This window comes from Stegodyphus dumicola, chromosome 3, assembly GCF_044657685.1.
Source record: "Stegodyphus dumicola isolate Sdum_Otavi_A_Nest chromosome 3, ASM4465768v1".
NCBI classification, from domain to species: domain Eukaryota; kingdom Metazoa; phylum Arthropoda; class Arachnida; order Araneae; family Eresidae; genus Stegodyphus; species Stegodyphus dumicola.
In genome coordinates this window covers 237352273-237371968 of record NC_140770.1, presented here as the reverse complement: position 1 = coordinate 237371968, position 19696 = coordinate 237352273, and the positions used below count along the sequence as shown (strand labels likewise).

The following is a 19696-nucleotide window of genomic DNA, read 5'->3' as shown; positions in this document are numbered from 1 at the left end:
AAAAAACCAGAATGCGACAATCCACGCAAAAATAATCTGGCGCCCACAAAGAAAAAGAGTGGGAGAAACAAGTTCAGCGCATTGCATTGGCTGGTTAAGCGGCGAGTTGGGAGAAACCGCAGGTTACTGGATTCGAAGTAGTTGGTAGTTGGCGGTAAAACACGATGCAATTGGCGAAAAATTCTAAAATTTCGAAAAAAATCACTAAAAACACTTGAAAAAGGAAAAAAATCATAAAAATGGATTACGATCATAAAATCGTTAACACAAACGCATTTTTGTAAAAATTACGAAAAATTCGTAAAAGTTGGCAGGTATGAAAATATATGCACTTAATTTTGTAATGGTATGTTATATTACTGCTAGAATTAGTTTCACAAGTATGCCAGAGAAAACTGCTTGAAATTTGAAAGTATTATTAACTAATAATAAATAAATCTAGAAGGCAGAAGATAACAAATAATATTAAAATAAAGTTCATTACTTAAGGAATAAAAACTGAATTACAAAAATCAATAGTATTTTGGTGAATTGGTTAGCCTAAATGACAGATTATTATTATTATTATTTTTTATTTTACTGCAAAATTAAATAAGATTAAAGACAGAAGAAAAGGTTTAAAAGATTTTGTTTTATATGAGAAAGGGGGGACTTTATTTTCGTTCAACATGCACTGCACATGTGAATTCCTGGATTCTTGAGGTTAACGGAAACCAAGATTGCTGGAAACCTGCTTTGCCTTTCTAAAAGGCAATTTGATTGGACCTGCGAAAACTGACTCTATGTCCAGCTGTCTGAATGATGCTTATGCGATACATGATTTGCCAAGAAAGTGATCACTTCTGACGTTCCGTTCGATCGACGACGGCACGAAAATCACTTTTTGGCGGATTGCAGTAAAAAATAAGGAAAATTTATCCTTATTTTTTCAGATTTTGACTAAAATAGTTGTTACCTGACTTTTCACGGTAGTGTGGCAACCCTGAAAAGAGTATATATTGATATTCTCAGATTTTGCATATATTAGGTCAATTCATGAAATTAATTTTCCTCTTAATTTCATTTGGTGTACCTTTTTCAACATACATAAAGCAACATTTAAGATGGTACATGAAAGATCTGGTAAGCATACTTCACCGCTTATGATGAATACTTTGCCTAAAATTTTTGGCTTGCACAAATCATAATTTTCTATGACAATTATTTAAATCATAATTTGTTATAAGTAACATATTAAAAATACTTATATGCATTCTTTTAAAATTTATTATTGGTACATTTATTTCTAAAAGAACAGGAAATTAATTACTTAGTACAAGTACATATAAAGCCAAAAAACTGATAATATTGTTTACATGAGATACTGAAAACAGGGTTTGTACACATTTCTGCATACAGAAATTAAGTACTTTTAAGGACCATCAATGAAAAAAATTAAGGACCTATGAGCAAACCGGAGCTGAATAAATTCAATTAAAAATATTATGAATGCCTGAATTTTCATAATACCATCCTAAAAATAAAATAGATCCCTAAGTACAGTCAAAAGTCTTTAATCCAGACTCATCGGGACTTCGGTGATTCCGGATTATAGATCATCAATTTAAATCTGGTAAGATGGCATGCAGAAATTATAAAATTAAAACTATGAAACTGTAATTTATGAAATAGAGAGCAATTATGAACTAAAGGGTATCAAAATTTACAAAAAAAAAAAAAAAAAAAAAAGCTTTATTTATTTGTTTACTTTATTAAACATTTCTTTCAACACTCGCATGCGTAAAGCATACATTACGCATATTAGAAATTAGAAAATTGCAACCAGAAAACTAGTTGATGTGTATTTGTCATATTACGAGGAGTTTGATTTAAATCATATCAAAGACGGAGTACATTGAGATGAAATACTACATTTAGTAAGGAATTATAAGCCAAATAAAACAAAAACATCTGGCCTGAAGATAAGGATAGTGCTGACAGATCAACTTTCAGTTCATTGCGCGCTGCGACGTCCCCCCCCCCTACAGAGCAACGTGAAATTGCTAAACAGATTTCGGAATAGTTAGAGAAACAAAGGGTATGCCTTTATCCATTTTTTGCAGCAATTCCACTTTTTGTTTGATGGACATCGAAACATGCTTTCGCTTTGTAGATCCTTTGGCAACTCCAGAATCGGAAATTCTTTTTGACATAATTGAAAGTTCAAGCTTACTTTTATGAAATTGCTCTAACAGTCTGCAAAAAATAATAAGCCGGATCTAATTAGAAGATTAAGGAACAACGCAATCTGCAACATTAACTGAAATAGATAATTAGGTAATTTTAGCTTAGCTTATACCGTCCATTATACATTAAACGCGCATGCGTAAACGCATAAGCACAGAAATTTTGCAGCTTTGAGGTCCGGATTAAAGACTTTTGACTGTAGTATGTATTATTACTAAACATGAATTAATTAACATAATTATTAATAAGTTTGAGAATAAAATAAACTTAAAGCAATTTATCAAGTAGCATTAAATATGTTATAATAGTTGAACATATTACTTGAAGATAAGTGACATTTACGTTTTACTAATAGTTAGGTTTATGATGATTTTTTTTTAATGTCTCATTTTGTCACATATTTGGTCAGTTTAGAGGTTTAGTAAATAGCAGGCAGATTTTATGTCAAATGGCATACATTAAAATGAGAAGTAAGATCATAAGCAGCATGATTCATAACAAAAGACTGAATGTTGTCACCACTGCTGCTTGTCTAGAGAGAGACCTGCTGATTAGAATAAACCTGAAAGGCCTGATCTAGGCACGGTTGACAAGTGTTGAAAGTTAGACTCTGTTTGATGCAGTTAGTGTCATATGTTCAGATAGAGTTCCAGGGGTTGTAACCCAGTTAATATACTTTGAAGTTCAAATAAGCCATTAAAGCACCAGAGGTGATAAGTTATTTTGTATTATTTTAAGTCTCATTAGATGTGAAGAATAAGTCTTACTTGAATTTTTACATTTTTGTATTTTATCTTGTGACCACAGTGAGTATTAATGAAAGGCAATAAGTCACTTTATGTAAAGATAATTATTCAGGGTAAGCAGTTAGTTATAAATAATTAAATTAGGTAGATTGACAACCTTAAACATTATGGATTTACATGGATACTATTAAATTTATTTTTTAACAATATTTGTTACAAAAGTATTAAAATCAAAATCTAATAAAATTTCACAGTTTAAAATGCATGTAATTTATGACATTGATTCTTATATGATATTAGGATAATTACACATTAAAACCTACAAAACATTTATGTTTTGTAACACTCAACAAAATATTTATCCTTCATTTTAATTTGAAGCCTTCCCAAACATTTTGAGTAGTTTATATTGATTTCCTTTTTTTAAGTATCTTTTCTAATAATTAGAGATTTGTCTCAATATGCAAACTAATGCATTCACTAGTTTCTGTGTGCTTTATCTCCTAACTTGTCAATCTCTCCACAATGTACCTATGAGGGTTTTTTTGATCTGGTAAAAGTTAAATAGTCGAAAACCGACGACAGACGTGAAGCATATTATTGCTATGTCTATATATATTATTATTGCTATGTCTATATACGACAATATCAGACAAAGGTTTAATTAAGCCTCTTACTAAAAAAGAATTTAGAACATAAAGGCATGTTCTGACGCTAACAAAATCAATTACAGCTCACGGTGAGGTAATTAAACAAGAACAGTGAAATTCGAACTAAAAAACATGGAGTAGTGGTCAAAGATTATACAATTTAATTTAAATTTAATCTGGCTCAGAAATTCTATCGTGAGGAAATAGAAATGGGAAATTATAGTAAAGGATGAAATCATAAACAGTTGGGTAATCTATATAATAATAACTGCACATATCTTTGAAAAATAATTTTTTTATATATTCAGTTTCTTTCTTCAATATGTTTCCTTTTCATTTCAGAATTTCTGGATTTAATTAAGGATTTCTGTTATTCTAAAAAACACTAAATGCATTTAGAATGTATAGAAAAAGCGGCTAATTTTATTTCTTTAGTAATATGAACATTTAGAAGAAATATGAAATATATTTATTGTAAAGAGCTGATGTGGCAGAATTTTTAGAATTTAGTGACACACCGAACAAAATCTAGACATAGCAAAACTTTTAGAATTTAGAGCAGGCACTGGAAGCAGAACTTAGAAAGGCACTAGGCTGCAAAATTTAGAATCCACAGAGATTGCTTTAGGTGGGAAAATGCCTAGTGCCAGCTATGTGTATGATGCATTAAGACATATTAGATGAATCTTTTAAAATTAAAGTTTTCAATTTCTTTATTAATATAAAAATCCCTTTCTATAATGCCTGCCCATGTGATAAAATTATAAGCATTTGTGATATTTTCCATGCTTGAGTTTAGTGAAAAGTAGAGAGAATAAAGGGAAGATAAACATGCTAAAAGATTCTAATTTCAGAAGTAAAACATTCAAATATTATGTTTTCATTGTTCTTCCAGACGTTCTCCAAAAAGTAAGAAATTCATTACAAACTTTCTGTAAAATACATCCATTACGTGTTGATACCATGGAGACATTTTTCATTTTGTCACATATTTTTCGAATCTTCTAGAAAGGTGGGTCTATAAATCTTGCCTTCAAATCCTTCTAACCCTTCCAAGCTGCAATGTCTAAAATCCTAAAGAAAAATTATCTCTACCAATTCTATGACAGCAAAAGCCAGAAATATTTTGGGAAAAAAAAAAAAAAAAAAAAAAAAAAAAAAGAAAGAAAGAAAGGAGGGAAAAAGTGTAAAATTAATTTTATAGAGAAAACTGGTGCATATTCTAAGAATTTTCTATAGAAAGTGATCTTAAAATCGCCAAAATGTTGATAAGTCGCCAAATTTAGAACCGTTTAATAAAAGAATTCATATCTCCAAAAACTCTTTATTAGAAAAAATTAATTTTGAAATGCTTCTGTTTCACTTCTTGCTTAGAAACTCGAGTATCCCATCATTTATATTAGAAATAGAAACAAATTATAACCCATGAACCAATTCAAAAGATAACCATGTATGTTAGTGAATCACAAAAATATTCTTCCAAAATGGTAATTCATATTCAAAATGGCAGTCATAGAAACAGACAGAAATTTCAGATGATTAAAATTAAGGACCTTTTGCTGAGTTTAGCCAAAATTAAGGACTTTTAAGGACCAAAAATCATTTCTAAAAAATCTAAGGACTCTTAAGGACCGTACGAACCCTGTGAAAAGTACTTAGATTCATCATACAACATAGAGTGCATCAACATAAGAGGAACAAAAAAAGTTAACTTTCATATTTCAAAATTTTTTATTTTAATGTAATTTAAGTAATACAAGTATAGTTTTCTTTTTTGCTATATGTTACAATGCATTATACATATTCAGTGTGATAATTTATAGTTAATACATAATTGTTTTTTAAAAATTAAGTTTGCTATGGTAATATTTATGACTTAGTTACTAAGACTTTCAAGCTAAATAATCAGAAACTGAAGTTTGAGCAGATCTAATACATAAAACAGAAGCCTAGTACAGTATAATGTGCAAAAAATAAAACCCACCAGAAAATTTAATTTTTATTCTTCAGCTCTTTCAGGTGGAGGGCCACAAGGTAATAACATCTTTTCAGTTAAATTAAACCGCATACGAGCTTTTGATTCATTTTCTGCAATTGCAATAAAATTTAGCATATCATGATGGGCAATAAATGAAGACAGGCTATCTCTATGCTGATTTACCAGCCACTCAAACTTTGTTGTATCAGCATGTCCTGTGCCAATATATTTAGACTGCAAATGTTCAAGTTGTGAATGGATGTTGTAACGCTCTCCCATGATACCTGGAAAAAGAACGATATAAAATAATTACCACTGATAAATATATTTTATAGTCTGATATTAAAATAGATAAATTCAGCACAAGTACAATTAAATAAATACCTTACAAAATTATACTTTAAATTAATCTATTTACGTAATACAGTTAAACCTTGGCTCACGAATTTAATTCATTATTAAAGACCAAATGTTCGTATACAGTCAAAAGTCGCTGATTCGGACAGCCATAATCCAGAATGATCTATAATCCAGACCTCAAAGCTACAAACTTTCTGCGCATGCGTTGCGTTGACCTTTACGGCTGCGAATATATGTGTGTGCATGCGCAAAACACGTTTACGAATGCGCGTCTAATGTATAATGGATGGTATAAGCTAAGCTAAAATTATCTAATTCAGTTAATATTGCAGATTGCGTTGTTTCTTAATCTTCAAATTGGATTCGGCTTATTATTTTTTTGCAGACTGTTAGAGCAATTTTATAAAAGTAAGCTTGAACTTTCGATTATGTCAAATAGAATTTCTGATATATATTTATTAATACGTAAAGGATCTACAAAGTGAAAGTATGTTTCGAAGTCCATTAAACAAAAGTGGAATTGCTGCAAAAAATGGATTATCTTTGTTTATCTAAACTTTAACGTATGTTTATCTAAACTTTGTTTATCTTTAACGCCACGGCGCACAATGAATTGAAAGTTGATCTGTCAGCACTATCCTTATCTTCAGGGCAGATGTTTTTATTTTATTTGGCTTATAATTCCTTACTAAATGTAGTATTTCATCTCGACGTACTCCGTCTTTGATATGATTTAAATCAAATTTCTCGTCATTATAATTCATTTCCGATAGCGAAGAAAGTGACAGAGGTTATTGAAAACGAAAAAATTTCGATTGACAAATTAGTCGGTATTCTCGACACAGCAATTATAGGACTTGCACAGCGGAACTTTGTAACTGAACAAGAAATTATGTCTGTTTATAGAATTAAAGAGAATGTATTATCACATAAAAAACGAAGCAACTTAAACAACTTACATTGAAAGAAATGTTTAATAAAGTAAACAAATAAATATTAAGCTTTTTTTTTTGTAAATTTTGATAACCTTTAGATCATAATTGTTCTTTATTTCATAAATTACGGTTTTATATTTTTAATTTTACAATTTCTGCATGCCATCTTATCAGATTTAAACTGATGATCTATAATCTGGAAAAATCGATAATCCGAAAACGCCGAAGTCCCGACAAGTCCGGATTAACAACTTTTGACTGTATAAGAATACGCCCCCAAGGTATTAATGTAAAATGGCTTAGTTTCCTCCTGAATCACAGATCATTGTTTGTTTAAAATTTACAAGCTTACTGTCATTGAAAATATTTTATGCTACAGCTTGCTGCAGTATTATGAGGATGGTATCATGTGAAAACTTTGTATCTTACTCCAATGCATAAGTTTTGCAGATGAAAGAATTAGGGTAATTTTTTTCTTCCTGTTTCGAAGATGTTTCTCTTTTTAATCCTCTTTTGTTGCTACTTCTAATACTGTAGTTTTTCATAGCCCATGGATTTGAATTGAAACGGATGTGATAGATAAATACATCCTAAGCGTCAAAGCATTTAAAATCTCACCTGTAACTCAGTCTGGCCATAATTTTCTCCAGGCTGAATTCATGGATCTGTAAATCACTTGCTACCAGGCTTTGTTAATGACAGCTAAGCAACAAAAATTATTAAAATGTTTACAGAAATTTCTCCACATTAATTACATGGCACAGATCACCACAAAACACTTGAAAATCATATGTTACTGACTTCAATGTTTGTAACTATTTGTCATCTGAGGTTTTTTTTATTCAGATAATTTGTTTGTGAACAAAACTTTCATGAAATGATGCATTTGTGACCTCAGCTTCCACTGTGAAGTGATGCACAATCTTCCTAAATTCAAAGATTCTTAGGTATGGGAAGAGGAAGGAACTCCAACAATAGAAAAATTACCAAGGCATGGAAAAAAGAAAAACATTTAAGGCAAATTTATTTTTTACTAAATTATGTTAGTTACAGCAAAGTGCTTCAGAAATCATGCTAGATTTTTACTTCCTTGTACGAAGTAAAAAGGAAGTATTGTAATCGCGAAAAGTTTCAGGCAGCATATTTCAACGAAAATATCCATTTTGACAGCTATCGAATGCAATTTAACGATGTTTTTGCGTGATATCTGTACGTAAGGACAGAATAAAATACTCTTTCCCTTCAAAAAAATTATAAAACTGCTTTAAAATTAATTCTGAAGAAAATTTTTCGTGGTGTCTGTACGAACGTACGTATCTTGCATAACTCAAAAACGAGTAGCCTCAGAACGTTGAAATTTTGTATGTAGGACTGCTATAACATGCAGATGTGCACCTCATATTTTGGTTGCAATCGGCCGCACCAAACGTATATAAATATATTTATATATATATCCACTCTATTACCCGGCTCAGTGATCTCAGTTTCTTTACTCTTATATGTTTGTAAATTGTACATTTTTTGCTTTAAAAATGATTGAATTATGTTGTTTTTATCTTCCTGTCAAGGATTTTATGCCTTTAGTAAATCTGTGTGCAATATTTTTAGAATTATCAGCAATTTTAAAGTTGTTTAATTGCTGCTAAGCCTGTTTTTAATGGCGGCCATTGATGTTTACATTGGAAACAGGAGACTAGTGGATTTGTTGCCAATCTAGAGAAACAGCTTCGCAACAACAAAGATAACGCATTCATTTATTATTGCCAATTAAATCATGCTTAATCCTTTCTGGAATTTTTTCGAGGAAATAAGCGTTTGAGATTTACTTCGTAATTTTTAATACAGATATTTTGAGTTTTTATGTATTTCTGCCTTCTCGCGAAGTGAGAACTGAATTAATTAAATGAGAAATATTCAATTGTCTGAGAAAAACTGTTTCTTTTTTGTTTTGTTTGCTTAATTTCTTTTATACATAGTTCTAGCTTTATTATAGTATTTGAATAGAAGATGTGGCAACGATTAGATAATTCTTTAAATGATATAATATACATTTTGTGCATTCTGAGTTATAATATGAATGAAATATAATACTGTTAAGTAAACCTAGCGCCAGAGTGTCGCTATGGTAAACAAAGTGAATTTTAAAGAATGCATTTATTCTATTATGGTTTATGCGCTGTCGGCGAAGTAGGTTTAATTCAATCTAATAAGTTTAAATAAAATGCAAGAAAAAATATGTATAATTTAACATTCCGTACAAAGAAGTCATGTGGTGTACACATCTGATTTTTTTACTTTATACAGTAAAATCTTCCATAATCAGCAATATCTGAATAATAGCACTTTTGAAAGTCTAGATTTAAATCTGAAATTTAGGCCTATGAGATACAGAAATATATAATGGGCTAACAATCTGAAGATTTAAATTTGGAAAACGTATTATGTTTTGGCCTTCCAATATAACATGTTTTATCCAACCAATGGACCAAGGAATGATCTAAAATACTATAAAAAGTATTTTAGAATGATGAATGGTATTCTATTATCAGGATTGGATTCAGATGTAGCTAAAAGCTGCCGATCTGGCAATAAATTTCGGTGCATAATCACCAAAATATTTATGATATGGTGAAGTTGAAGAAAATTCCAATGGAAAAAAATAACACATCAGGTATGTGTAAGATTAGAAATTTTTAATGCAAATTATATAACTTGCCAAAGAAATCTGGGAGGGGAAAACTTCGGTTAGAGAATGAACATTAATGCAGAGGTATGAAACAGCAGATGTCATTTAAAATGTCTAAAACATATGTGTTTTAGGATGCTGCTGCAGCCACATAAACTCAATTAAATAAGAATCTAATTAGTTAGGGTCAGTGCTGCATTGAAGTTTATTTCGCCATTTGGCACTGTCCCATAATCTTTCAATACTGCGATTCAAAAATATGCAGTTATTCAGTATGGAAGCTCACCAAGAGAAAGGTTTCAATTCTCGAAATTTTGAGTTCAAGTTCTGAATTAACTATGTCATCAGCATTATGTAAATCATATGATATGGACTGATGTAAAAACGGTGCACTCCAGAAACAGTTATTAGCATTTTTAGATAGGAGAGGGAAATACCCAAATTAAAAATGAGGAATTAAGTGGCTATTGCTAATTTATATTGTAATTTTGATTTACATACTTTTTTATTTTATATAGGTGAAGGCATGAAGAAGACGTCAACAAAACTGAATTTAAAAATCACCATCTTTATTTTTACACATGTCAATCATCTCTTGGGCAGACAAATTATTGTTCAATCGTCATTGAATATAATAAATTTTTATGTAGACTGATTTTAAAAGTACGACGTACGCAGAAGAGCATAAGCAGCATGCAGATGTTTGCATGTTAGAAGTCAAGAAAAAAGGAACATAGTTCCTCACAAAGCAGAATTTATATTGCATAGGTGCTTATGTGAATATAAGCTGTGATTGGTTAATTTTACTTTTAGTTACCTTTTGCAATCAGAGTTATGTGATTTAGAAAGATCTTTAATTTGGGAGAAAAGATAAACTTAGGCAGAGAGCACCAAATCTAGAATGTTAATTTTGAGATCGCTAATTATTCTTAAAGCAGCCATCGTATTTTATTATATCTTACATATATATACACACACATTACGAATACAAACTATAAATGTCTACATAACGAGTTTCCACTAGTAACTTAGTTACAGATAAAATTATCAATATTTTACAACCTCAAAGTGGTCAAGTATATTTACGGGTACACCTTGGCAAAAATTGGTGGTACATGGATACCAAGTTTGTTCAATTTTTTTACTTGTTATTTTGGCTTGTATAGTGGCAATTTTTGTGCCAAAAATCACCACTACACAAAGACAAAATAACAAGACAAAGAATTGCACAAACTCGGTATCCATGTACACATCAATCTATTTTCACTTAAAAAAAACTCCCAGAATTGCGCAAACTTGGCATTGAGGCATGTTAGGCACTCCCTTTCTCCATGTACACATCAACCTATTTTCACTTAAAAAGTCAAAGAAGCAGCCAACAAAAAAATATATAATCTCAATAAACTACATTTTAAATCAAACAATGAAATAACATAAAAAAGGAAATCTATAGATGAAGTGGCCACTTATTTGGCACTTTTTACAAGAGTAAGAAGAAGTGCATTTTTGTGAATTTCCTTTGACTTTTTAGGTGAAAATTGATCAATGTGTACATCGACAAAAATCAAGGAAGTATGCAATGCTGAGTTTGTGCAATTCTGTGATGTTTTTTTAGGTGAAAATAGGTCGATGTGTACATGGATACCGAGTTCATGCAACTTTTAAAAGCGTGCCACGCAGTGGTTGAGTCTGCCCTTTTCCCTGGAAATATCCACTTACTTTATTTATGAATTAACACATCTTCAGTCAAACAAAATTCCTTACCAGCATCCAAAAACTTCCTAAAATTATCTGAACTAGAATCTGTATATTGACATTGCCACATAAACTCACAAAATAAGAGTAAAAAATATCCTCTGCAGTACCATATTGTTTGACCATATGCATTCCTTCCTATAAACAAGACACTTAATAATGGCTACTAGGTAAACCTTCATTTACAAACCAGTCAAGTAATGCTCTTTTCCCCTTTCTTCTCAAATGGTACAGAAACTTCAAATTAATCTTACCACATTCAGCCATTTTACCATCTAAATTAAAAAACAAGCAATGTACTTCCTAACCAATACACACAACAAACTCTTACAAATTCACTGCAATCATGCAACTGATTACGTCATAATACGGTTTCCAAACAATCAACTACTCAGGCTACCATAAATAAATCACAACTGGGTGATAAATGAAACAACAACTTCACGATAATACAAGGGGTACCCTTCTTTCTACTCTAACCGGTCAATTTTAATTACAAAATACATACATTGTTACACAGTTAAGGGAACAGTCCCAACAGGATATTTAACTGACAAAACATTTGGCCAACAGCACTTAAAACTGTTGCACACAGGTAGTTCGTCTTGGAGTTCGACTAACGAATTTCCGTCATATTAAGCAAATAACCCACGAGTGCTTTTCTTATTCTAAATAATTCATGTTAGGAGTACAATTAATTTGTTTAGAAATTAATTCCTGTTTGTTAAGGCTAGATAAATCACACCCATATACTTAAATATTAAGTAAATAATTAAAAAAATGTGCCCATGCGAACAATAAGTTAGAAAAAGACCATATGTTATCTACTTTGTTGTAATTATAAGGGTAATTAATTTATAAGGTCATTAAGTTATTTAGAAAATAATTTATAAGGTAATTAAATGGCAACTGTGAGCCCAGTATTAATTATTAATATTATTTAAATAATTATGAATTAATTTGGTAATACTTGATTATTTAATTTTTAAATCATTAATAATTTTAATAGTAATTTTATTTTCTAAAATATTTTTTTAAGTATAGCGAATGGTTTATGGCAACTTGAAGCCCGTCTCCGGTAATTAAATAATTATGATTTTAATAGTATTAAGACGTCTAATACATATTAATAGGCTAATAAATAATAATATTTTGTTCTAATAAAATAATTAAATAGCGAATGATCATACGGAACAACATATGAGCATATGAGCGTATGCACGTCTGCTGACAAAGTTAGGTGATCAGCACGACAATTCATTTGCAAAGTCACATGACAGCCAAAGCAAAGTATTTACATGTAGAATGAAAATATCCTTTCCCTTTTCCTTTTCTCGCTAGCGTAGTGAAGATCTCAGCTGGCAACCTAAACTGTCCTCCCACTGTATGGCGCGTATCGCCCAAGTTGCCGAACGCGATTTCAGGAAGTTCACCAAGTGCCGGTTATCTGAGTATCCCGCATTAATTAATTAAACAGACGGCGAAATCTGCAGTATGGTTCTAAATCCAGAAAATACCGGTTCCGATAGTGAAGAAAGTGACAGAGAGGTTATTGAAAATGAAAAAATTTCGATTAACAAGTTAATCGGTATTCTACTCTTGACACAGCAATTACAGGACTTGAACAGTGAAACTCTGAAACTGAAAAAGAAATTATGTCTGTTTATAGAATTAAGGAAAAAGTATTAGCACAAAAAACGAAGTAACTTAAACAACTTACATTGAAAGAAATGTTTAATAAAGTAAACAAATAAATATTAAGCATTTTTTTTTTGTAAATTTTGATACCCTTTAGATCATAATTGCTCTCTATTTCATAAATTACGGTTTCATATTTTTAATTGTATAATTTCTGCATACCATCTTACCAGATTTGAATTGATGATCTATAATCTGGAGAAACCCCTAATCCCGAATCGTCGTGTTTTGACATATATTGCCTAACGTGAAACAGCTTTGAAATTTCTCATCAGGAAACACGAATTTTATGTTCGAAAATAGGAAACAAACAAATTTTCAAATGGTATTTATTCACAATTGTCCATTTAATTGTAATTCTGACTTTGAACCTGCAAAAATTATCCGCAAACCCTTTTTTGTTAATAAACTGATTTTTTTTTTTTTTTTTTTTTTTTTTTTTTTTTAACTCTTTGACATTAAGAAAGATTTTTCTTTGGGGAAAGTGCAAAATCACCCACTGCTTGGCATGTTTTTAAGAATTGCACTACTTACTCGGTATCCATGTACACATCGACCTATTTTCACTGTATATTATAAGTTTACGACTATTATACACGATTTTAAGAGAAAGAAATATTAAGAAATGATTAATAAAAATGATTAAGGTTAAAAGGATGTAATTTTAAAAACAATACCGGAAACCTTTAGCTATTTCACCTTTAATAAATAATTTGGTGTGACGTCACAATGTATTCTCCATGCTACGCGTAATTTCTATTTTCTCTTTAAAAAAAATAATGAATTGTTTATTATTGTAAATTAACATCAAATTCTTTAAATTTACATTTCTGAGCTTAGGCTTAACTGAAAATAAGTATAATAAATTGTTTATATTTAAAATTATCATGATACAGTAAGCGAATTCTACCGGTTATTACAACGATAAAGAACGTCGCAGTCTCTCATACTTGTATTTCATACAGCTTCAGTATTTTCAAATATTTTTAAGCTTTAGCATTTATACAAATAAAAAAAAGTTTTTTTTTAAATTAATACTCTGGAACATATCAATTTTATCATATTTACAAATTAACGTTTTGCTACGTAATAACATAATCCCTTATATACCAGTAAGTAGACAATTTTCATTATTTTCTAAAAATTTTAAACTTCACATTAATGAAAAACAGGTTCTTAAATTTCTAAATCACATTATATTCTCTGTAGGCAGGCATACTAGAATTCTACACATAAATAAATAAAAAATTTAATTTCTCGCAATGAAAGAAAATATTATAAGAAAATAAATACTACAAATTAGGAACACTAAGCAATGCTTCACATACACACACACATACAGTGTCTCACAAAAGTGATGGGACACTTGTGCTTTACAAGAGGAAACTGTAGTAAAACAAATTTAAAAAAACATATAAAAATTTTTTGTGGGTGTGTTTCATACTTAAATTTAGTAACAATTATTACATAACATACATTTTCTCAAAATATTAATTTAATAAAAATACAATTGTTTAGAACGGAGCAAAAAATGGCTCACATAAGTGATGGGACACTTACTTTTCCATCAAATATTTATCCAAAAATTTTACTTTATAAAAGGTTTAAATATTTTGTTGGATTTCCTTTTACTTTTAAAACATGATTTAATCTTCTTGCGATGGATTCGACTAATTTTTTTGCGATTTCTGAAGTGATTTTACCCTTTTCTTCTTGAAGCACCGATTTTAATTGTTGTTTTGAAGAAATGGTGTGTTTGCGAAATTCTTCCCTGGGTTTTATCCACACCAAGATTCTACCGTTAGAATCAAATATATTAAATTTACTCTCATCAGCAAATATAACTTCATTCCAGTAATCAGAATTCTTATTTATGTTGGATTTTGCGAAAGCCAGTCTGAGGTTTCTATTCTTTTCACTCATGAAGAATTTTTTCCTGGTTGCTCTACCGTGATATCCAGCAAATCAAATTACTCTTCCAATAGTCTCAGGATTAACAATTACTCCATATAATGCTTGTAAATCAGCAGCAACTTTAGGAGCCCTCATTCTTGGATTTTTTTTAAATATTTCGAAAGATAATTCGCTTTATTCCATTGGATAGCTTTGATGGTTGGCCAGGTCTTCTTTTATCCTGAATCATATGATTCTTTTTATATATTGATATTGAAAACTGTTGAATGACTCAGGTTAACTGTTTCAGCAGTTTCTCTAATAGAATTTCCACGTTCAATATGAAAATTAATAACTAATTTTCGGATTTCAGGCGAAGTTTCATTTCGTTTAGCATTCATGGCTGCACAGATAAAAAACACAAAAATTCCAAAACAAACTGAAGAGAAATACTGCAGACGATTTTATAAATTATTGCCAATCGCTTTTGAGTAGAAATAAAACCCCCCAAAAATATTTTTATTGCTTACTTCAGACGATTTTTGTTGCATAGTACGTAGTAGTATCTAATGCTGTTCCATTACTTGTGTGAACCATTTTTTGCTCCGTTCTAAACAATTGTATTTTTATTAAATTAATATTTTGAGAAAATGTATGTTATGTAATAATTGTTACTAAATTTAAGTATGAAAAACACCCATAAAAAATTTTTACATGTTTTTTTAATTTATTTTATTAAGAGTTTCCTTTTATAATGCACAAGTGTTCCATCACTTTCGTGAGACACTGTATTATCAAAGAACTCATATTATCAAGTGCAATTACAATTGCAAACACTACATATGATAATAATGAGGTAAAAGTTACACAACGATTCGTATTCGCTCGAAAAACATCAAAGCTCGGTGTCCATGTACACATCCATCTATTTCCACCTTAAAAATATCAGAGAATTGCACAACCTCGGCATTGCGCACTACCTTGGCTCTGCCCATGTACACATCGATCTATTTTCACTTAAAAAAACATCCTATAGTTGCACAAACTAGGCACCGCGCACTACATTGGCTTTTCCCATGTACACATCAATCTATTTTCACTTAAAAAAAAATCCTAGAATTGCAAAAACTAGGCATCGCACACTACATTGGCTTTGCCCATGTACACATCGATCTATTTTCACTTAAAAAAAATCCTAGAATTGCACAAACTAGGCACCGCGCACTACATAGGCTTTGCCCATGTACACATCGATCTATTTTCACTTAAAAAACATCCTAGAATTGCACAAACTAGGCACCATGCACAACCTCGGCATTGCGCACTACATTGGCTTTGCCCATGTACACATCGATCTATTTTCACTTAAAAAAACATCCTAGAATTGCACAAACTAGGCACCGTGCACAACCTCGGCATTGTGCACTACATTGGCTCTGCCCATGTGCACATTGATCTATTTCCACTTGAAAAAACATCCTATGACTGCACAAACTAGGCACCGCGCACAACCTCGGCATTGCGCACTACACTGGCTCTGCCCATGTACACATCGATCTATTTTCACTTAAAAAAACATCCTACAATTGCATAAACTAGGCACCGCGCACAATGTCGGCATTGCTCACTGCATTGGCTTTGCCCATGTATATAGCGATCTCTTTTCACTTAAAAATCAGAAATTGAATAAACTCTGCATTGCTCATATACTAAGAAATCTGCTTTCACTTAAAAGAAATCAGAGAATTGCAGAAATTCGCGCATAAGCAACTCCATTGATTCGCGTTGTAAAAAAAAAAAAAAAAAAAATTCTAGAAAAATTGAGCTTACTACAGGCGAATCAAGATCCTAGCCTAATTGATTTCTCAGCCGTACATTTCTTGCAAATACTACCATTCGATGACTTTTTCTTACTAACTAACCACCATGGTATCTTAATTTTTCACAGAAAACGTTATCCTTCAATAATCCTCTAAAAAGTTCATACTCTATTGTTAATTCATACATAAAATATCTGTTCCCAAAATTTTACGCTTGTTTGAAAACTCCCACCTTAAATTTTCCTTTATAATCTCCTGATACTTAATTACAACATCACTAACAGTAGTTTTAGAGCAAGCAATAATTAAACGCAAAAATATCACCTCAAGTAACCAAAAAAATATATACAAAATAGTATTCACGGTATCTGAGCTTTAAACAATTTCGCCAATAACAGTGTTACGAATTGTTTATTTAGATATTAATTTTAGTAGAATTCTAGGTACTTTTCCGTTTCGCTGACGCAAATCTCGCCAAGCAGACTTTATTGGCGACAACATACAGTATACACATAAAAAATATTAAAAAAATGTTACTTCTAAGAAATTTTTTTTTGAAGTAAAATGTTTAAGGCATAAACATTTTAATATCGCTAAAAATTTTATAAAAAGCCAATAAATAAAGACAATAAATTTGTAAAAAGACATTAAATTAAGAATTTACTATGCTTTCATGGTTCAACATCCTGATTCGCTGGTTCATATCACGTGACCCCAAGCGATCTCATCTCACGTAAACTACTCTACAAAAATCTAATGCTCTCAGTAATTATTTACATTAATTTCAAGTTAAATCTTAATTTGGAACACAAGTTTAAATGCAAGAAATATTTCAATTCGTACGAATAGCTTACTCAGAAATTATGTAAAACTGCATTGCTTTACTTCGCTAATTCATTCTCATTAGAATTGATGAATTTAACCCTTGACTTTTCTATATTTTCGGCTTCGTGTAAGCGCTGTGATTGCATCCTAATTGACTTAATATCCGAAAATGGCCTTAGACATAAAACTTAACTATCTGATAAAAATTCTATGTAATTTTATGCCAGTATTGAAAGAAACAATCAATCTGATTCGAAAAAGCTGCGACTTGTTTTGAAAATGAGGCGTAAAAGGTTACCAGCGAGAATATTCCGTTTGGCATCTGTTGTACCATTATTGGCGACTTTATCGCTTGCGCCAGCAAAACGGAAAAGTACCGAATTCTAATTTAAAATGTTGTATTTCCTCCTGCAACGCAGCGTGAGACAAATTTTAAGAGAAATCTATACCGGAAAAGTAAGAATACAGGGCACGTGCATTAAACTTAGAGTAAACGGATATGTCGGTAATTTGTATTGAAATTGAATAAATGTAACTGACTACTAAAGTAGCTGTAACCGTAATTCCATCCTCTTGTTTACATTGCGTTTGGCGAATAGTATGGGTTACCAGATCATATCATTTATCGCCGCTCTTGGCGATATTTTATTTGTTTAAAATTCCGGGTGGGCTATACTAAAGCCGTGCCGTATAGTATATATAGAGACGTTCTTTGGATCATTTTTGGTGTTGGCGATAATATTCAAAGTCACGCTAAGGCTGCACCGTATACTAGGATTTTACCCAAATTAGATTTCAAAAAAGTTACTTTTCAGCCAAATTTTAAAATCTATACTCGGCAATCTAAATGAAGACAAAAATTTAGTACTTATCCATAAACCTTCTTGTTGCATACCTACGGAAACGGCATTTTGTTAGATTAATGTGGATATATTAAAACACTGTAAACATTAAAAAATGAATTTAACAGAAAAACAGCATCAATTTAATTATAACCTGCTGAGGAAAATAAATTCTACATTTTTAAGTCTTTGAACAAACGTTCATTTCTAGGGGCGCCTGGGCAAAAGGCCCTATCCCCATCGAAGTAATAGGTTGCTTCCAAACTTGAGCTTATAATGCCAGTTAAGTAAGTTGCAGAAAAGTTCGTAATGGAATAAGGTTGAGAAACTATAGGTTGCAGCAGTTTATAAGACTGCATTCTTTGAACCTCTGATCACACATTGTATTTTATCCTCTTGATTTGAACTTAGTATATATCAAATTCTGATCATATAGTAATGGAAGCTTAAAAAAAACGTAAATACATGCTCAATATTTCATATTACAATATTAGACACAAATTTACTACATTATTATAAAACAATATACTTACCAATTCGAAAATAGAAAGATCAATTAACCAAACTCAAAACTACGGACCGCGCTCAAAACACATTGCCCAAATGATGCCAAATTATAATTTCTAGATGTTTCTTCATACTCTGTGGCTTGACTGCAAACAAAAGCCGCGGAATTTGTTTCTGTGCTACTCTTTTATATTTTTTCATAGTTACTCTTTAGTGTCATCTTTTATCGAAATTTATCTTTATATTTCACTAAAAGTAAATTCAAACACAGCTTTTTCTGAAAACAGGTAAAATTCTTTTACAGTGCCTCACGTAACTTTACGTGGTCACGTTTACGTGCGCTCAGGAACTTCTGGACAATCCTGTGGTTGTTAACTATTGTTATGATACTACGGACCCCAATTTCAGTAAACGCCCAAGGGCGATACTAAATGTTAGTAATATGTAATTTTGTATATGTGTTATGCAAATTGTTGCTCAGATTCTTTATTGTATATTGTTTTTTTTTCCATTTGATTGCATTTTGTTTTTACTAGTGGCACTAAGGCGTCGCACTTCGTATTGTGTTTCTCTTGTGTGTACATGTATTCTTCTGTGAAATAGTTGTTAAAAATAGTTAATTATGTATGGATTAGTAATTAGGTACTTAAGGAAAAAATATGTATTTAACTATTAGCAATTATGAATTTAAACTCTTACTCATTTAATTATTTAGCACATTCAGTTATATTTCTCATAATTCGAAACTTTTATCATGTTATTCGATGAGGGGTAG

At 30.9% G+C, this 19696-nt stretch overlaps 1 protein-coding gene across 1 annotated transcript; it reads right to left on the bottom strand.

Moving 5' to 3' along the window:
• Positions 1-5608: 5608 nt before the first annotated feature.
• Sf3b5 (splicing factor 3b subunit 5) lies at positions 5609-19103 on the bottom strand. Its single transcript, XM_085813940.1, has 2 exons — positions 18948-19103; positions 5609-5884 (listed from the first exon to the last, which is right to left on the bottom strand). The coding sequence occupies exon 2, from the start codon at positions 5877-5879 to the stop codon at positions 5622-5624; it is 258 nt and encodes an 85-aa protein (XP_085670066.1). The 5' UTR covers positions 5880-5884; positions 18948-19103; the 3' UTR covers positions 5609-5621.
• Positions 19104-19696: the final 593 nt, after the last annotated feature.